We start from the raw sequence: 17081 nt of genomic DNA, 5'->3' as shown, positions 1-17081 counted from the left end.
GCTGGGATCTATATTTGTGTTGTTGCCAGGCTCACTAATGGGAATAATATTCATACTATCAATGTTGTTGTTTCTTTCTTTGATCTTTTTTTATTTTATTTAAATGACACATTAAATAAAAACATCTAAAAGCTCAATGTGGAGGTTAGTTTATAAGTCTCCTAATAATTAAAACATAGAAAACAACAGAATCTAAAGTATTTCCAAAACAAATGGTTTCATATATGGTGGTCAACTGAAGAAAAAAAAAAAGTAATGCTTGACCTATTTCCCTAAATGTGTGTGACTGATGGTGCCATTCTTGCATRTGAGCTCTAGTGCTTGGGTTCATACACTGCCACCTAGTGGCAAACTAGCGCAAGTTCAGAAAAATGTCAACTGACTGACCCTTAGCCAAAAATGCTGAGTATCTCCGAAAGAACTTGCCACTCTTTTTGAGTGACAACCTCACAGGTGAAAATAAATGTACCATTAGTTAACAACAAATAATTAATCATGACTAACTCTGAAAATACAGGCTTTGTATTGGGAGGAAATTCACAAAAATTCATTAAGAATTATGTGAGATGCGCTGAAAAAAAGTATAAGGCAGAGGCAAGTCATTTATTTTTTATTGCACAACAATATTAAAAACTAGCGATGCAAATGGCCACTTTACACATGTTTCATGGTTTTGACTTCTTATTCATTTGGATCTAAGCACAGAGGAAAATATAAAAAGTACGTTTAAAAAATATTATTTTCATGCTTAAAGATCATTGCAGTCACACAGATTATCATAATCCTTGCATGAAACTTGATATGAAAGGAATGATTTTATTTGTTTCATTAAATGAACAGTAACTTTTTATATATATACAACACAAAAGAATTTTCAACTTTGAAACCAACGTACCAAATGGAGTAAATAACATGTTTTTGTGGTTTGTGATCTGAAATAAGAAATAAAAATATGCATTCTAGCCATTGCATTRTCAGACTCCTGCTGCCCTTTAACCTTAGTGTGGAAGTGTWAAACATGTGAGCAGCTGGTGTGTCGTGTCTCATGTGGGCGGGCCAAATGAGGATCAAGAGAGGGTGATCTTCATAAAGCTTTCGCCTTGACCTGCTCGCTCCCACTCAGCCAGGATAGTTKAGGACAGCCGAGCACAGCAAGCCTCCCTTCTCTGGACAGCATGGGACTCACTCAGGACCCCAACTTTCAGAAGCTGCAGGACTGGTACACTGCCCACGCCCTGAACCTCAATGTGAGACACATGTTTGAGGCTGACAAAGAGAGATTCAATAAATTCAGGTATGTCTGATTTGATAAAACTCAGACAGAACACAGTTGGTAAATGTTAAGCAACTTTGTATATTGTTATAACTTTGTCACCTTAAAGAAATGAGATGCAACACAGCTGCCCAAATCAAGAAGAAAATACGAAGCTGTTTGAATGTTGAATAGTTGTAAGTTGCTGTTGCTCTGCGTCCTCACAGCCTYACACTCAACACAGAGGATGGAGACATTCTTCTGGATTACTCAAAGAACCTCATCACTGAAGAAGTCATGAAAATGTTGGTTGACCTGGTAATTTGAATTCTGGTTCTGCTTTTTCATTTTCCTGATAATCATTTGAACATCAAGCAGCAAACGTTGAGAGAATTTTGAAATTGAAATGCAACCACAATCTTATCAGTTGCACATTTAATTTTCTGTTGCTGATTTTTCTCTGTAGGCCAAGTCAAGGGAGATTGAAGCTGCTAGAGAGAGGATGTTTACTGGAGAGAAGATCAACTTCACTGAGGTGCACTTTGATGACCAGCAACAAGCATTTCTTAACTTTAAAGCTTTGATAAAAGCTGCAAAGGGCAGACAATAAGTCACTGTGTATCGATCTTGCACTTGCAGGGGCGCGCTGTGCTTCACGTTGCTYTGAGGAACCGTTCCAACACTCCAATCACGGTTGATGGCAAGGATGTAATGCCTGAAGTCAACAAGGTTCTGGAGAAGATGAAAGGCTTTTGTCATGTGAGTGCAACCAGAACTCAGACAGGAATTTTCAAAGACTTTTTTCACAGGTGGTTTTTGTGGCAACTGAATGTTTTGTTGCAGAGGGTTCGCAGTGGGGAGTGGAAGGGCTACACAGGAAAGGCCATCACAGACRTTGTAAATGTCGGAATTGGAGGATCAGACCTTGTGAGTGAAAAGCATCAATCAGACTAACATCAAAAATGGTTATGTGTGCCAGTGGTGGTTTWTGATTTTGGCCATGGGGATCATTGCTCAGGGCGCCATTTCATCAGTGAGGAACATAAATAGTCGAAAAGAACAAGATTTCTTTTTTTTTATGTTTTAAAGGTTTTTGCTACTGCTCATTTGCATGTCAAATCAAATTCTAGTTCACAGTTCTAGCACTAAAAGAAACTACAGACATGCATTACAGCTAGCTGATGACACTGAAGTTGCTATATAATTTYGAGGTTTCTATTCAAATTCAAAGGCAATTTCACATGTTTTAAGGACTCTGGCCTGCATTAAGTTATCTCAAGATCAAATTTCTGGACTGTTGGCAGCAAAGATTACTTAAAGCTTAGGGTGAGACCTCTGAAGTATTTTATTATTTTCTTATTACTTCTTGATAGATTGCTAGCAAATAATTGTTTAAAAGTTTGTTATTCATTTCTTATAAACTATCATGTAGTTTATGTGAATTTTACATGATACACCAACACAATATTGTGCTTAATCCTGAAGAAACTAAWAAAGGGCAAAAAAAAAAATTACAAATAAAAATCTGAAGACTTTACAGGTCATTTGTGTTTGGCCCATCAGAGTAAATACACCTTTTGCTGCAGTTACATTTCAAAGTCTTTTCACACATCGTTTCTTCACTATCTTTGTTGATCTGGTGACTGAAAGTTTTGCACAGTTTTTCTTCAGAAAATAACTCACCTCTCAGACTGGATGGGAGAACCTTTGCAAACATCAGTTAAGTCATGCCTCAAAATCTCAATTTGATTTATATCTGGACTTTGACTGGGCCGTTTTAACATATGAATATTCTTCTCTACATTTCTGATTGTATGTTTAGGGTCATTGTCCTGTTTTAAACAGTTTTTTCCACCATAGACTTGTTTTTGCAATTCTAACTGGCTTTCCTGCTGAAAGTGCCTCCACAACATGATGTGGAGCCGCCACCATGTTTCACACAGGGAGGATGCGTTCAGGGTGATGTGCTGTGTTAGTCCTCCTCTACACATAGCATTTTGCTAGTAGACCAGCATAGCAAAGCACCATCTTCCTTTTACTGTCCCCTGTATGGTTTGTGGCAATATAAAAATAGGACTTCTTATAGCTTCTCCCCTTGTACTCATTTCACTTCACAGTTATGTGCAAAATTGTGTTGCTCAATCCAATTCAAGTCAAACATTCTTCGTTGATCCCGAAGGGAAAATAACTGTTGCTGAAACTCATGTAAATTTACGATTCTTCAAAGAACCACCAATATCTGATTCTGTTTCCTACACTCTGGCTTGAACCATAGGGTCCGCTGATGGTGACTGAAGCCCTGAAGCCTTACTCAAAGGGGGGTCCCCAAGTGTGGTTCGTGTCCAACATTGATGGGACTCACATTGCCAAAACCCTGGCTCAGCTCAACGCTGAGACAACCCTCTTCATCATCGCATCCAAGGTAGCTGGATCACATCGAGAGGATTTCTGAAACTGAGAGACATCAGACTTTTCACATCAAAACGTGTTGCTGACTTTCTGATTTGCATTTATAGTAATAAACCTTCAAAGCATGTACGTGACTGACTGATAAGAAGCYACTGATTCTTTTCTACAGACGTTCACCACTCAAGAAACTATCACCAATGCTGAGTCAGCCAAAGCCTGGTTTCTTGAACATGCCAAAGATGTGAGAGGATAAAAACGCCTTCAATGTGCCATTGAATGTTAATTAACTGATATCCTCTTTAATCAGATATTTGCTTTATGTCAACAGAAAGCTGCTGTTGCCAAGCACTTTGTTGCTCTCTCCACAAATGCTGTAAGTTTTTCTTTTCTTTTCCAGTGTTCCACATTTTGAAATCTGCGTCTGAACTGTTCTGTTTTCTTTTCTTCAGCCCAAAGTGAAGGACTTCGGCATCGACACGGAGAACATGTTCGAGTTCTGGGATGTGAGTCCTCTTTAACACCCTCGTTGTGTGTAGCTGCTYMCCTTTTCTTCCCCACACTGTGACGGGGGATTTGAGCGGCTGCTATAAATAAACTAGACTTTTGACCTGTGAAGTAGGTGGGACAGAGAGTCTGGAGAGCAGCTGCTGGGTAATCAGAAGCCCCTCTCTTTAGATTCAGTTATTATTGGTAGTAACCTTTCCTCTTGCAGAGGTTACATCAAAGGTCACAGAGTTACTTTGAGCTACATTGTTGGTATTTGAAAGGAAGAAGCTTCAATGAGGCCTTTAAAACTCAGAGAAAATGTGCAGAGATGCAATAAGTTTTTCCACTAAGGGAAAAATATCAACCTTTTTGAACATGACATTGAAAGTTTATTTTGTTAGGTTAATTTTATGCACAAATTGAGACTCATACAGATTGTATATTTATATGATTTCAAGCTATTTAGTAATATAAGACAATAAAAATGTTTCTTAGAAAGTTAGATTATTTACATTCGACCAATAAAATAATATTTTAATATGGAATTGGTGACTATTTTATAATTTCTCCAAAATACTGCCAATGACATTCACCTGAAAGAGAATAAGCCACATTAGCTCATTGTTTGAAAAATTGGCTGAGGATTCCTTTATGCACAAACATGAAAAGTTGAGTGGAACAAAAAAAATGTGTTGGARAAGTGTATCAAGCAGCAAGGATGCACCTTGAAATTCTGCACCTCTCCACCGCTACCACAGAGTTTTGGATCTTCATTTCCAAAAGGCAATGCAACATTTTCATCTGAGAAGAACTGAGCAAACCCCGATCTCATGGCCCTCAGCCACAGTCCACACCTTATGAATCTCCTACAGGCTTTTGCATCAACTGTGGTTTCTCCTGTTTCCTGCACAACGTTTCCATCCACACTTTTTMCTCCCACTCAGCTTTAAGAAAAATGTACTTGGACACACTGCACTCTGTGAACATCCTGCTTACACAGTCAAATCATTAGTACCATTCCTACATTAAAAATTATTTTATTATTCTTATTTTACACCTTAATTATTTCTTATACAGCTTYACTAGCTGTGAACCACTCTTCACAAAATAAAACAGCATAGCAGAGCACCATCTTCCTTTTTCTGGCCCCTGTATGGTTTGTGGCAATATAAAAATAGGACTTCTTATATCTTCTTCTCTGTATTGAGATACATCACTTTGTGTTTACTGAATACAYGAGTTTCTCTTTTTAATGAAATTACTGAAATAAATAAAAATGTTCATTATATTCTATTTTATTGGGATGAAATATGTTTTCAAATATGACTTCCGGAAGAGCTCAGAAAGAGATTACATTCATTTATTTTTTCTTTCTTCTAGTGGGTCGGAGGTCGCTTCTCCTTGTGGTCTGCTATTGGAATGGCCATTGCTTTGCATATTGGTGCGTACTAGATAATTACAATCCATGGTCTCATGTTGTGACAAAAACTCAACATCAAACATAGCTATAGTTGCTGGTGCCAGGTTGATACAGTCTTTTAGGTTCATTCTGCTGGACACACAAACGACTGCACAGACGTATAATAGGATTTTTTTTCTTTTCTGATCTCAGCATAAATAATTCAGTACAGCTGCAGCGCTGGATTAACCAACACTGTCGGCCAGACTGCGCCTGTGTTTAACATTCTGCTCAGACTAGATTCAGCTGATGTGCAGGAATCTTTCCCATTTATTCAACTTCTCTGTTACATTTTCTCATCAGGCTTTGACAATTTTGAGAAACTTTTGTCAGGAGCCCACTGGATGGTAGGTACACCTGCCACCTCTCAAATATAGAATAACTATTCTTAGAGGTCCTTGCGGAGGGGGGCTACTGAGCAAAAGCTGTAACATAGCTTTTCTTTCTCTTTGCTGCAGGACAAACACTTCCGTTCTGCTCCCCTGGATAAAAACGCCCCCGTGTTACTGGCTTTACTGGGCATCTGGTACATCAACTTCTTCCACGCTGAGACACACACTATGCTGCCCTATGACCAGTACATGCACCGTTTTACTGCATACTTCCAACAGGTCTGTCTCTTGGATATATCAAAGACAATTTTTAGTGTTTCTTTTATATTAAATTTATTTATTTTGGACTGTGAAAAGGAACATTAAAAGAGAAGATGAACTGCAACAGATTTAACCACTGGTGAATTTCCATCTGTATGTTTTAGGGCAGATAAAACAAAAGGTGGACAAAATATAAATAGCAAATAAGTCTATAAAAATAACTAATATTTGCCCACTCATGATAACACCTTCTTGCTATAGCATATTTTTTGTTGATTTTGTGAAAGAAAAGTTGGATGTCCTCCCAAATTCCACTCAAAATTGAATAGAGGATTGTTTTTCTGCTTTAATTTGTCATGAATGGAGGAAGTATACATGCATAAATACATAAGATTCATAAACAAAAAGTAGAAATGCACAGACTTTTTATGGCCAATGCCAAAGACTAGCAAAAAACAAAACAAAAAAAGAACAGAAAATAAAATTATACGATAGAGGCAGCAGTTTTGACTCTAAAATGAAATAAAGGAATGGCTAAAAATGGTAACCACCCTTAGCATGCAACAAATAGAAAAACAAATATATTTTTTTCTTTAATGTTTAAGTGTAGATTGAATGTCAGAGCTGATTAACTCAAAATATGCTGATTTTAATGTCTCTCAGATTGATTGGTGCACCTTCAACTACAGAGCTTGGCAGAATAAACCAAATACAACGTATAAAGGCAAATAATTTGCTTAGATGAAAAAAAAGACTACAATACACTCTGAAAGGGATTCATGACATATAGTTGACAGCAAAACAGTAGAGAAAATATGAAAAGGACAAAACATACAAAGAAACCATAAGTCAAACCACAAAACAACAACAAGACCAGAAAACAAAAATGTAAACAACAACCAGAGAGCCTGACAAACCTTTGCATTACAGGACAAGCAGCACAAGCAGTTTCCATATCAAAGCCTGCAATTATCAAGAACATTTTGAAGCGTGTGCTAGTGTTAAAAACGAGTGTTTAATATTTAGGGAGACATGGAATCAAATGGAAAGTACATCACCAACCATGGAGCTCGAGTCAATTACCACACAGGACCAATAGTGTGGGGGGAACCGGGAACAAATGGGCAGCACGCCTTCTACCAGCTCATCCACCAAGGTAAAAACAACAGACACTGTTCCAGCTACACCATACACACGTACTCAGACTGATTAGATACGTGTGCAGATTTTATTCCACCTACACTGATAGATGCTCGACAACAATTAGGTAGGATCAAATCAACTCAGTTCATTGTAATTGACACCAAAATGAGACCATTTTTCTTTGGAATATAAACAAATATAAATTAAAACATATTAAGTGGATTATTACAAAGTGAAACTCTGAAACAGATCCTTGACAGAGAGTTGGGGCATTCCTATGAGCTTTTCTTTTATGGGAAAAGTTAAATATTGCTTGACTGTAGCATGTTGCGTTGCAGGAACACGAATGGTCCCAGCTGACTTCCTGATCCCAGCTCAGACTCAGCATCCCATCAGAGACAACCTGCATCACAAGGTACCACAGAAGCTGTTCAAAAGGAGCGATTTTTAAGTATTCTGCCGAGGTTTCAGTTTTGCAGCTGTTGGAAAAGTTTTTATGCAGACTTGTGTGCATRTATWCTTTAAGGAACTTTGATGAAAGAGATTGTGTTTATACAGAGTACTGAAGAGTACAAAGCATTTGCAATTATTCATGAGAATATCACAGCTACAAAATGTGAGAAAAATTAAAATAGATGTTGGTGTGTCTTTAGATTTTGTTAGCCAACTTTCTGGCGCAGACAGAAGCATTGATGAAGGGTAAAACCACAGAGGAGGCCAGGAAGGAGCTGGAGGCAAGTGGCCTGAGCGGAGAGGCTTTGGAGAAAATTTTACCTCACAAGGTAAGTTAAATGAAGAAAACTGCACCTTTTATCTAGGAAGAAGATGGTGGTCTTTGTACAAAACGCTTTACTACCCGGACGTTCAAGCAGCTGATCATATAACAGTCTGCGAAGCCTGGAGAACATAGGAAACAGCGCCCCCAAGTGGCTGTCAATCAGCATCACCCAGCAGTGTTTATGTAAAAAGAAGAAAATCGATTAAGTTAATCATAAATTATTCCCTGTGATATTATTCCCAGGTTTTCCAAGGAAATCGACCAACCAACTCCATCATCTTCAAGAAACTTACACCCTATACACTCGGAGCACTAATAGGTGAGATTTACTGATAATGAAGTTTTTTTTTTCCATATTAAAACAGTTGAATAATCGTATGATTATTTATGTCATATTCTATATGTCTTTTTTTTCCAAATTGATTTTATTTTTTATTTTATGATTAATACCTTTCTGTCTTTAATGATTTTAGACTGTTATCCACAAACTCATCTAAAGCTGGATGAATAGCTTAGAAAATAATCCTTGCATTCTTGTAAAATGTTAACACTTGGCTTCATGGCCAAGTATATAAACTCTACTAAGGCAGACTTTTTTTTTCTTTTTTAAATGCACCAAATCTGAAATTTGCTACTGACACACATGCAAAAGATAATCTACAAGGAACAAAATATTTTAAAAATCCATATTGCCATCAACTTACTCAAAAAGGCAAATTCTAAAGGATTTCATTTACATCTATATTTGTGCTTCTCAAATAGCAATATAATCCACAGAAGGATTGTGTTGTACTTTGACTCTGTGGGAAAAAACAAAATGAACACATCACTGTTACATTTTTTTGTCAATTTTGTAAAAGTTCTCAACTCTTATGCAAAGATGGTTGATAGAAATGTAAAAGCAAGAACTGCCATGGTACCAAGCTGCTGCAATATCCTGAGGAGGTTCAGTGAGGACACAGTACGCTGTTGCATGGTAACAGTCAGTCTGAAACTAGACTGCCAAATTAAGAAAGCATATTATGTTCTATTATCATCTGCTCCATTCTACTACAACCAAAAATCCCCAGTTAGAGATGAGCAGACCAATATATTTCTTTCTTAATCAACTTACATTATTTATTCTGTGTTGTGTTGCAGCCATGTATGAGCACAAAATCTTTGTCCAGGGTGTAATGTGGGAGATCAACAGCTTTGACCAGTGGGGGTAAGTTGTTTTTTCTTCCCACAGTCAAACAGGGAAAACTCACAAAGCTGCTGGCAGGTGCTAAATGTTCTTGAACCTGAGTTGATGTTTTTTTCTAATACCACAACTCTTATTAAAGGCAAATTACAATGGTGCAGTTTACACACATACACGAGTCATATTATATGCATTGAAGTAACTTTGTTTGCCCATATTTCTAGGTATTTATGTAAATTACATCCAGAGCAAATTGCATTTTAAAGAGCTTTTTGCTTTATACACATTATGCAGGAAGAATACCTTCTGCTGAARGGTGGAGGTATGTCTAGTGCAGGAAGAGAAATAGATKAAATCACCTGCTGCACTGCTGGCTTTATGCCTGATATTTCTGTGAATAATTTTCTCAATCAAATAAATTGTCTATGACTTTGGAAGCATTTTAACAGACGAAAGTAGGAACATCTGTCCTTTCAGCTGAGCAAAACAGGGACCAGGAGGAGAAGGAGGTTTCATGTTCAAGACATAGAAAGAGAAACCTCATGTAGAAAATAAACAAAGCAAAATAAAAACAATTAATCATCCATGAATGTTTTGTTTTTTTTATTTGGATAAAATTACTTAATAGAAAAGTGTATTGTAATAGCTACACATTAAAATGTTGTAATTAGTTGAATTTTTTCTTGTCTTTGAACAAATTTGTTAAACTGCGACATCATTCCACTGTCTTTTACAATCTGCAGYGWCATGTATTATTTAGAAATGCTGTTCCTGCTCAATTCCTCTGCTCCGGTACTGTTGCTGAAGTTGTAATTAAAGCTTTTAATTATTGCAGGGCTTGGAGACCATGAGATATAATGATAACAATGCTAAAAAATAATCTATCTCTGATCACTTCTGTATCGGCTGTGTTTGCTACGTTGTGCAAAAATAGGTGCAAATTGTTCCCATCTCCTGGACATGATGGGCATGCTTGCATTTCCATTAGAGTTATCTGTTTTGTGAATCCAGTGCAAAAACAAAATAAAGCAGCAACAGGAGAAAATGCACTACTTTCTGCATTTCCCCCACACTGTCCGTCCTAGTAATTTGCTGTACTGCTCAGCTTTAAGGCCGTACATTACACTAAATAGCAGCTAAAGAGATCTGAAAAACGCATCAGCACACTTAATATTTCCTTTCTTCTCATTCCTTACTCCACCGACAGAGTCGAACTGGGTAAGCAGCTTGCAAAGAAGATTGAGCCAGAACTCAAGGACACCGCAGAGGTCCACTCCCACGACTCATCCACCAACGGACTCATCAACTTCCTCAAGAAAAATTTTGCCTAAGTTTGAATCGTTCCTTTGAACGTGATTACCCTTCAGATCAGTTCAGGATCTGCCTGGACGAGAGTCTCGCTGAGGCAGCTGGTCTCTCCCACGCAGCCGAGCCGAAGCCCTCCATGTTTGTGCTCCCATTATGAATATTGTGACTGTCTACAGTTCTGCCTTTGCTGTGTTACAAGTGTAGTCAGTTGTTGCTGCAGGCAGAATGAATCATTCTCTCATTGTCTCTACTGCCGCAGGAATTTGTGTTTTTGAAATAAATATCCTTTACCTGATCCTCAGTTGCACTCTCAAGGCAGAGTTGCTCAGTATTCACCTACAGCATGAGCAAATGAGCCAAAAGTGCGTCAGAAAATAGGCCGTCACTAGATGTCACCAGAGAGCCTGGTTTATTTCCTGGGAGGTAATTTCTGGCCTCACAAAAATGACCATTTGTTGGAACAAAAGTGCAGAGTTCATTTCGTTTGTGGTGCTTTCCTCCTCCCCGCAGGTCCCCAGACTCCGCAGCAGCATCCATTTAGAGAGGAAAAACAAACAGCATCTGGATCACAATCCACTCTTCATTGGCACTTCATCTAAACATCATTAAAGTAAATGGTTTGAAAACACACGCCAAACTTCCTGTGCATCTCTCACCAAAACATTTGACCCTCGTGTCAAAACCATGAGAAAATATGTTCATGTAGAACATATTATTAGCTGAGATGCACGACACCGGCCTCCCTCAACGTGTCTTTTGCATCGTCTCGGTCTCTTTAAACCGTCTGCTGGGTACAATTACAGAGCGTGTATGAGGACAAACACAAAGTTAAAAAAGAATCCCAGACACCGCCGGGTTTTTACTGCTGTTGCCAGGCAACGCTACATTACTTCAAATCGAACTTGTGCTTTTTCTTTTTTTTTTTATTATCTCCAGCTCTGAAACAAGATACAGAAAGAAACCGAGATAGTCCAAGGATACCCTAACCATCCATTCTTAATGAGTTATTAGTGCGCATCAGCAAGAAAAGGAGGTGCTGCTGTTTGTACCTGCAGCCACAGAGTCTGAGTGGTGACTGCGGGGTTGAGTTTAACAAGCAGGAAGTAAGTCAGCATGAGGAAACAAAAAAAAAGGCCAGTGGAATCAAATTACAGCCTGAAAGCATGGATAACGTTCCACATGCGTTCCTGGCATGTTTGTTGTACGGTGTCTGTGCATATCTAGTCAACTTCACAATCCACTCCATGCTTTATTTAGTCAGGCACTTTTATTTCCTTCAGATTCATTTGTCTGCCTATAAGGTTCTTGCCCTGCCTCCAGTGCACTTTTGGCAGTTTACAGCCGCAGTTTCATGTTCAGGTTAGAGTTTCAGAGAAGTCTGAATTTACAAAATTAGGTAGTAATGGCAGAGAAATAACTTACCATTCCAGAAAAACCTTTTATCCATCGTCATCGGCGGCTATGCTAACTAGCTTGAGCATTCGTTCTGATTGGTTGTTCCTGAGACCTGTGCATAGTTGACAGCAGGATCACAGGGAGAAGGCATCGGAGATTATCTGTCTCATGTTACACTGATACCGACATAGTGATAGTTTTAGCAAATATGTTAAAAAAAGATATATATTTTATAAAAGTTAAATACTGCAGTTTTTAGAAAATATGATTATTTGAATCCAGTAAATAAAATTTACCAATAGAAGGTTGGTAAGAGTTATGTTAGTTTGACTGGTGGTCAGAATCTGTCACATGTCATGTCAGTGGTCAAAAAAAGGGTGAAAATACAGTGCTGGAACCAGGTTCACTATTCTCTATCATCTTATATAATACAGCTTTGAAAGTAAATCTCCAAGAAGAGAACCTACAATATTGTTTATCTTTTAAGATTTAGTGTAACCATGAAACTGGCTGTCTTATCCTTCTAGGTACGTTCAGGGAACATTTTCTCTTGGGGTGAATCTAAGCTCTGCAATCATAAAACCACACTTTGACTCTGGGCCATCTCAATGTGCGATCGACAAGAGTGACAGAAAAACTCTGGAGAAAATGTAAAAAAAAAAAAAAAAAGAAGCCTCAGTGTCAAGCGCAGCTTCATTTTTCCCACGACTACAGGGGTTATATAAAGAATAAGTTAAGTACGTGGGCAGAGCTCAAGACTCGGCAGCATTAGAAGCCTGTTAGAGTTCAATAGGACCTCTTGGGACATCAGCTGACCACATGTTCCTGAGGCTCCCTGTAAAATCTGCATTACATGAGCGGCTTTGTGTTATACAAAAAAGTGAAACATCAGTTGTAAAGCATGAGCAAACATGTAAAGCTGTTGTTCTTATAAAATCTTTCATTTGTTCCTGAGCTTATCAAGATTCTTCCCTGTCAAACTATGAGAAGGCTCAGCTTGTGTGGCCTGCGAGGATGTCGCTCAGTGAGTCGTCTGAGTTTTCTTTTCCTGACCAAGAATCCATTTGAAGAATTTTTCGAATCTGCAAAAAAAGGCATAAATGGACCAACATCTGGCTCTTATCAGCATTACAATGTGAGAGATATTCTAAAAAAAAAAAAAATAAATAAAAAAAATACTCCCACGCTGGCTTCTGCTTTGGCTGGAAAAGCGATGCATCATAATCACAGCAGAGTTTCTAGTGATGGCTGAAACATCTTTTTTACATGAAGGCTTTTTTTTTTGGTCGTGATTCGACAGTCAACGCGAGGCGACACGACTGTGTGGCTTTTGTTGCCAACAGTGTTGCTGTGAGAGNAGATATTTCAATCAGCTGCTTTTATAAGCACAAACCGCTGAGGTTAATCTGCAAAAATGTACAGAAACTCAATTGTTTGCTTTATAGTAAGCACTTTTGAATTCTGGTTTCAAACTATTAATGTCCAAGGAATGTTTAATCGAGAATCGGTACAAGCAGAAATAAAAAGAATGTTTCAAWACTCAAATATATGTGAAAGAAACAGTTTGACATTGAGTGATTTTAATTTTTTTAGTCTAATGTCTTCCTATGGACTCACACACACACACACACACACACACACACACACACACACACACACACACACACACACACACACACACACACACACACACACTCAGACACATAAGTGCCTGTGATCGCGAGAACACACACACACACGAGCAACGATGGGTGGGGATCCCTTAAAAAAGCACATGGGTGGGACCAGCAGCTCCATGATTTCAAGTATCCCCTCTTCCCACATAACACATTAGCAGACTTTGTGCAGAACACAATGGGACATACGAGTGCATCTCAATAAATTAGACTATCATTAAAAGGTTTATTTACTTCAGTATAAAAAGTGTTGCCAACCCCCCGCCCCAATATTYATATGTAGAGTAATTGCAAAAAGAATGGCATAATTTTGCGGACTCCAATTACAGTTAYTGCAAAATAACCACACTTCTTTCTTTCACTCAACTTTCCATTAATATGTTTCCAAATCCAATTTTCATAAGTAACATAAAAATGTTTTGAGAAAGTGATTTTTTGACTGCAATATCTAACAATACTATTGGAAAGTTGAGTGGAAGGAAAATACMTAAACTCTCCTCATTGAAGCATTAATTCATGCAACTATTGAGAGCGTATACTGTAACATACTGTACAAGCACATACTTCTTAGTATTCTGACATTTCTACAATATAAATCTTTTTTCAATCGGTGCTAAATATTAATTGAACTGAATTTTGTTAAGCTACATGCCATTATCCAAATTAAAACAACAGTAGTTTTATATCTAAACGAAATGTCTGAAATAAATTAACACTTTCATAATGTTCTAATGTATTGAGATACACTTATGTGGACAATAGTGTACAAGTGAAGCTTGCTCATAGTCTTGGATGATGTGATTATATGACAAAATAAGAGTGTCTGGAAATAAATGTTGAAGGAAAAAAATATTTTTAGGTGAGCATGCAGTTTGTTTTATTCAACTTTAAGCAGCTATATTAGATTTGATTAAAAAAAAATAATAATAATAATAAAAAAGCTGAATTCTGGAAATTTCCAGCTCTGTTGAATATTTGGGTGGAACAGCAGTTTTGAGTCAGTTCCTTGATTTAAGTTTCGAATGAAAGGTGCAGCTCACTGCACAGTTTGTTTAAAATTACTATTTGGAGTATGTAAATATCAGCTTGTCAGGGATAAATTTGCTTAAAAATAACAAATTTGTAACAAAATGAAGCGTGTCTATGAACTTAAAATAGAATAAAAGAACTGCATGCAAAAACTACAAGACCCACATCTGCTTCCTGTGGATCTCTGACCCTTTGACAGACATGAAGCGACTGTAGGAGAGAGAATGCAACAGACCCAAAAGCTGCAGAGGCTTCAGTTACACCTCCAATTATGTCACRCTCACAGATACACATACATAAAAAAATACAATCTACATCTAGGATCTTATGTGGAAAACGTCTGCGAAATATATATTCATATATAAAAAGACGACCTATGTGCATCTAAAGTTTTCTTTCTGTCCATAATATAATCATCAATTAAGACACTGCTTGTGAATCTCTCGAGGKGTCATCTTGGACATCTACTTGGAATGTCGGTCGGTTTCTCTGGGCTTGTGGTGCTACTGTGACGTCGACGACACGGTGCAGAGTCGTTTGTTTTTCTTCACAGCCCTGCGTCATGATGCTGGGGGTCCTTTGCATAGCCTTTTGCAGGGCTCTGTTTCAGTGTTGAAAGCTGCACGGAGAGAGAAAACGCTCTGAAGGCACTGCCCATTCGGCCCGGCCAACGCCGGATCCTCGTTCTCTGAGCTGTGACGGCGCCGCAGTGAAGCTCTTCAGTCAAAACGCAAGAAATCCAGGAACTGCTTCCTTARCCAGGTGAAAATGTCAAAGGTTGGTTTTACTTGGGGCCCTCTGGGTGAGTCTGGTTTTGGATTATGCACCCAAATGATGAGGAGAAGGAGAGGAACGGAGACCCTTTCTGTAGCTGGGGGTGCAGCGCCTGGAATCATGACCATGGCTGCTGGAGGAGTGGGCGACCATCCCTCTTCACCCCGCTGCTGGTGTCCTNTCTTCATCACACACCGCTGTGACTGAATGCATGGGTCAAATTAGATTTGCCCTTGAATTGAGCAAAACTGCCATACTCAACATATTTAATTAAGCTAACTTTGCTGTGTGGGAGTCTTTCCAACTGAGGTCTTTAAATGCAGTTGCAGACTTGACTCAAAAACTATTATATTATTTAATTGCTTGTGCTGCACTGCTATTATCTAAAAAATAAACACGAATTTACTGGAAGATGATGCAAAAACACCAATAATAAAGGCCAGCAATGTTACAGAAGCTCAACAATAGGCAGCGATTTYATACTAAATTAATATTTCCCCTTAATAAAATTGCATGGGAACATGGGCTGGTTGGTAACATGGAAAACCTTGTTTTGGCTTGTGAAATCCAAACCATTCTCAACTCATAACCTTTCCCTACACTTCATATTTATGAGATTTGTCAAAAAGCTTTGAATTAATTCAATCACACTGACATTGACAGAGAAACTCCCCAAGTTCTTGGACTAGGACTCCTTCTCTTTGAAATCCAACTTGCTTCTTGAATCAATGTAGATGAGAAGAAAAACAAAAACAACACTTTTTACAGTTAGCTATAAAACCACTTTATTGAAAAAGCAGATTATGTCATCTACAGTTAAATGATACGTCCCGATTTTAATACATTAAATAACTTTAGACCTTTTCATGTTTAGATAAATAAATCTAGTCTCCTTTTTTTAAATGAACCATCTAGGTAATCAAAACACTGAGCATTACAAAACGACGTGACAGGTGTGGAGATGTGCTTGATGGAACTAACAGTAGAAGTCATCTCTCTTTCCAAGTGATTTATTTATTTATTTTTTGATAGGAAACAAAATAAAAATAAAAAACTAGCCTCTTTATGAAATACAAATCAAAGTAGTATTTTAAAAAAGTAAATTAAGACATCTTTCCAGGGGATACAATCCATTTTTGTAAAGTTTTTCTTGGGCGATATTAGATTAATTCATAGAATGCCTCAGTCTCCAAGTACAGCACACGTTACTTGAGCCTTGCAAGAAAGGTGAGGTTGTTCATACAGTTTGCAGTCATTTTCTTCTCTGCTTTTACAAACACTATATATTACATTCACATGATGACCCCTGCCTTCACTCTCTGTTTTAAACACATTCAGTAGTATTTATTCACAACTGAGTGTATTACAGCATTACAGTACGGGTCAGTGTATGCACAAAATGGTTGGTGACATTTTTTTTTTTTCCCCCTGCTCTAGCCACAACCTCAGATGGGTGACGGATGTGCTACAGAGAAAATCGGATGCATCGGTTCCAGCATCTTTTAATGTCATCATCAGATTTTAACAGAGATAATCGGAGTCATCCTGCTGGTTGCTGCGCTGCCCTGCAAACACAGTGAGGTGCATGTGCCAGGG

General features: G+C 38.0%; 1 protein-coding gene across 2 annotated transcripts; it reads left to right on the top strand.

Annotated features, from left to right (window-relative positions):
• The first annotated feature begins 1107 nt into the window (after positions 1–1107).
• Positions 1108–11239, top strand: gpib (glucose-6-phosphate isomerase b). 2 transcript variants are annotated; one of them, XR_533365.2, is made up of 19 exons: positions 1108–1294; positions 1480–1570; positions 1719–1787; positions 1892–2011; positions 2096–2179; positions 3528–3674; positions 3831–3902; positions 3990–4034; positions 4111–4164; positions 5528–5588; positions 5910–5953; positions 6065–6217; positions 7226–7355; positions 7681–7757; positions 7996–8124; positions 8364–8439; positions 9261–9327; positions 10511–11034; positions 11122–11239. XR_533365.2 is itself a non-coding variant. In XM_008405539.2 (18 exons), the coding sequence occupies exons 1-18, from the start codon at positions 1176–1178 to the stop codon at positions 10632–10634; spliced, it is 1662 nt and encodes a 553-aa protein (XP_008403761.1). In that variant the 5' UTR covers positions 1108–1175; the 3' UTR covers positions 10635–11239. The 2 variants fall into 2 exon arrangements, 1 of the variants encoding a protein (XP_008403761.1); XM_008405539.2 differs by having other exon boundaries at positions 10511–11239.
• The last annotated feature ends 5842 nt before the right edge of the window (positions 11240–17081 follow it).

The sequence above is a fragment of the Poecilia reticulata genome, linkage group LG3 (assembly GCF_000633615.1).
Source record: "Poecilia reticulata strain Guanapo linkage group LG3, Guppy_female_1.0+MT, whole genome shotgun sequence".
Lineage (NCBI taxonomy): Eukaryota > Metazoa > Chordata > Actinopteri > Cyprinodontiformes > Poeciliidae > Poecilia > Poecilia reticulata.
This window is presented reverse-complemented; position numbering and strand designations above follow the sequence as displayed.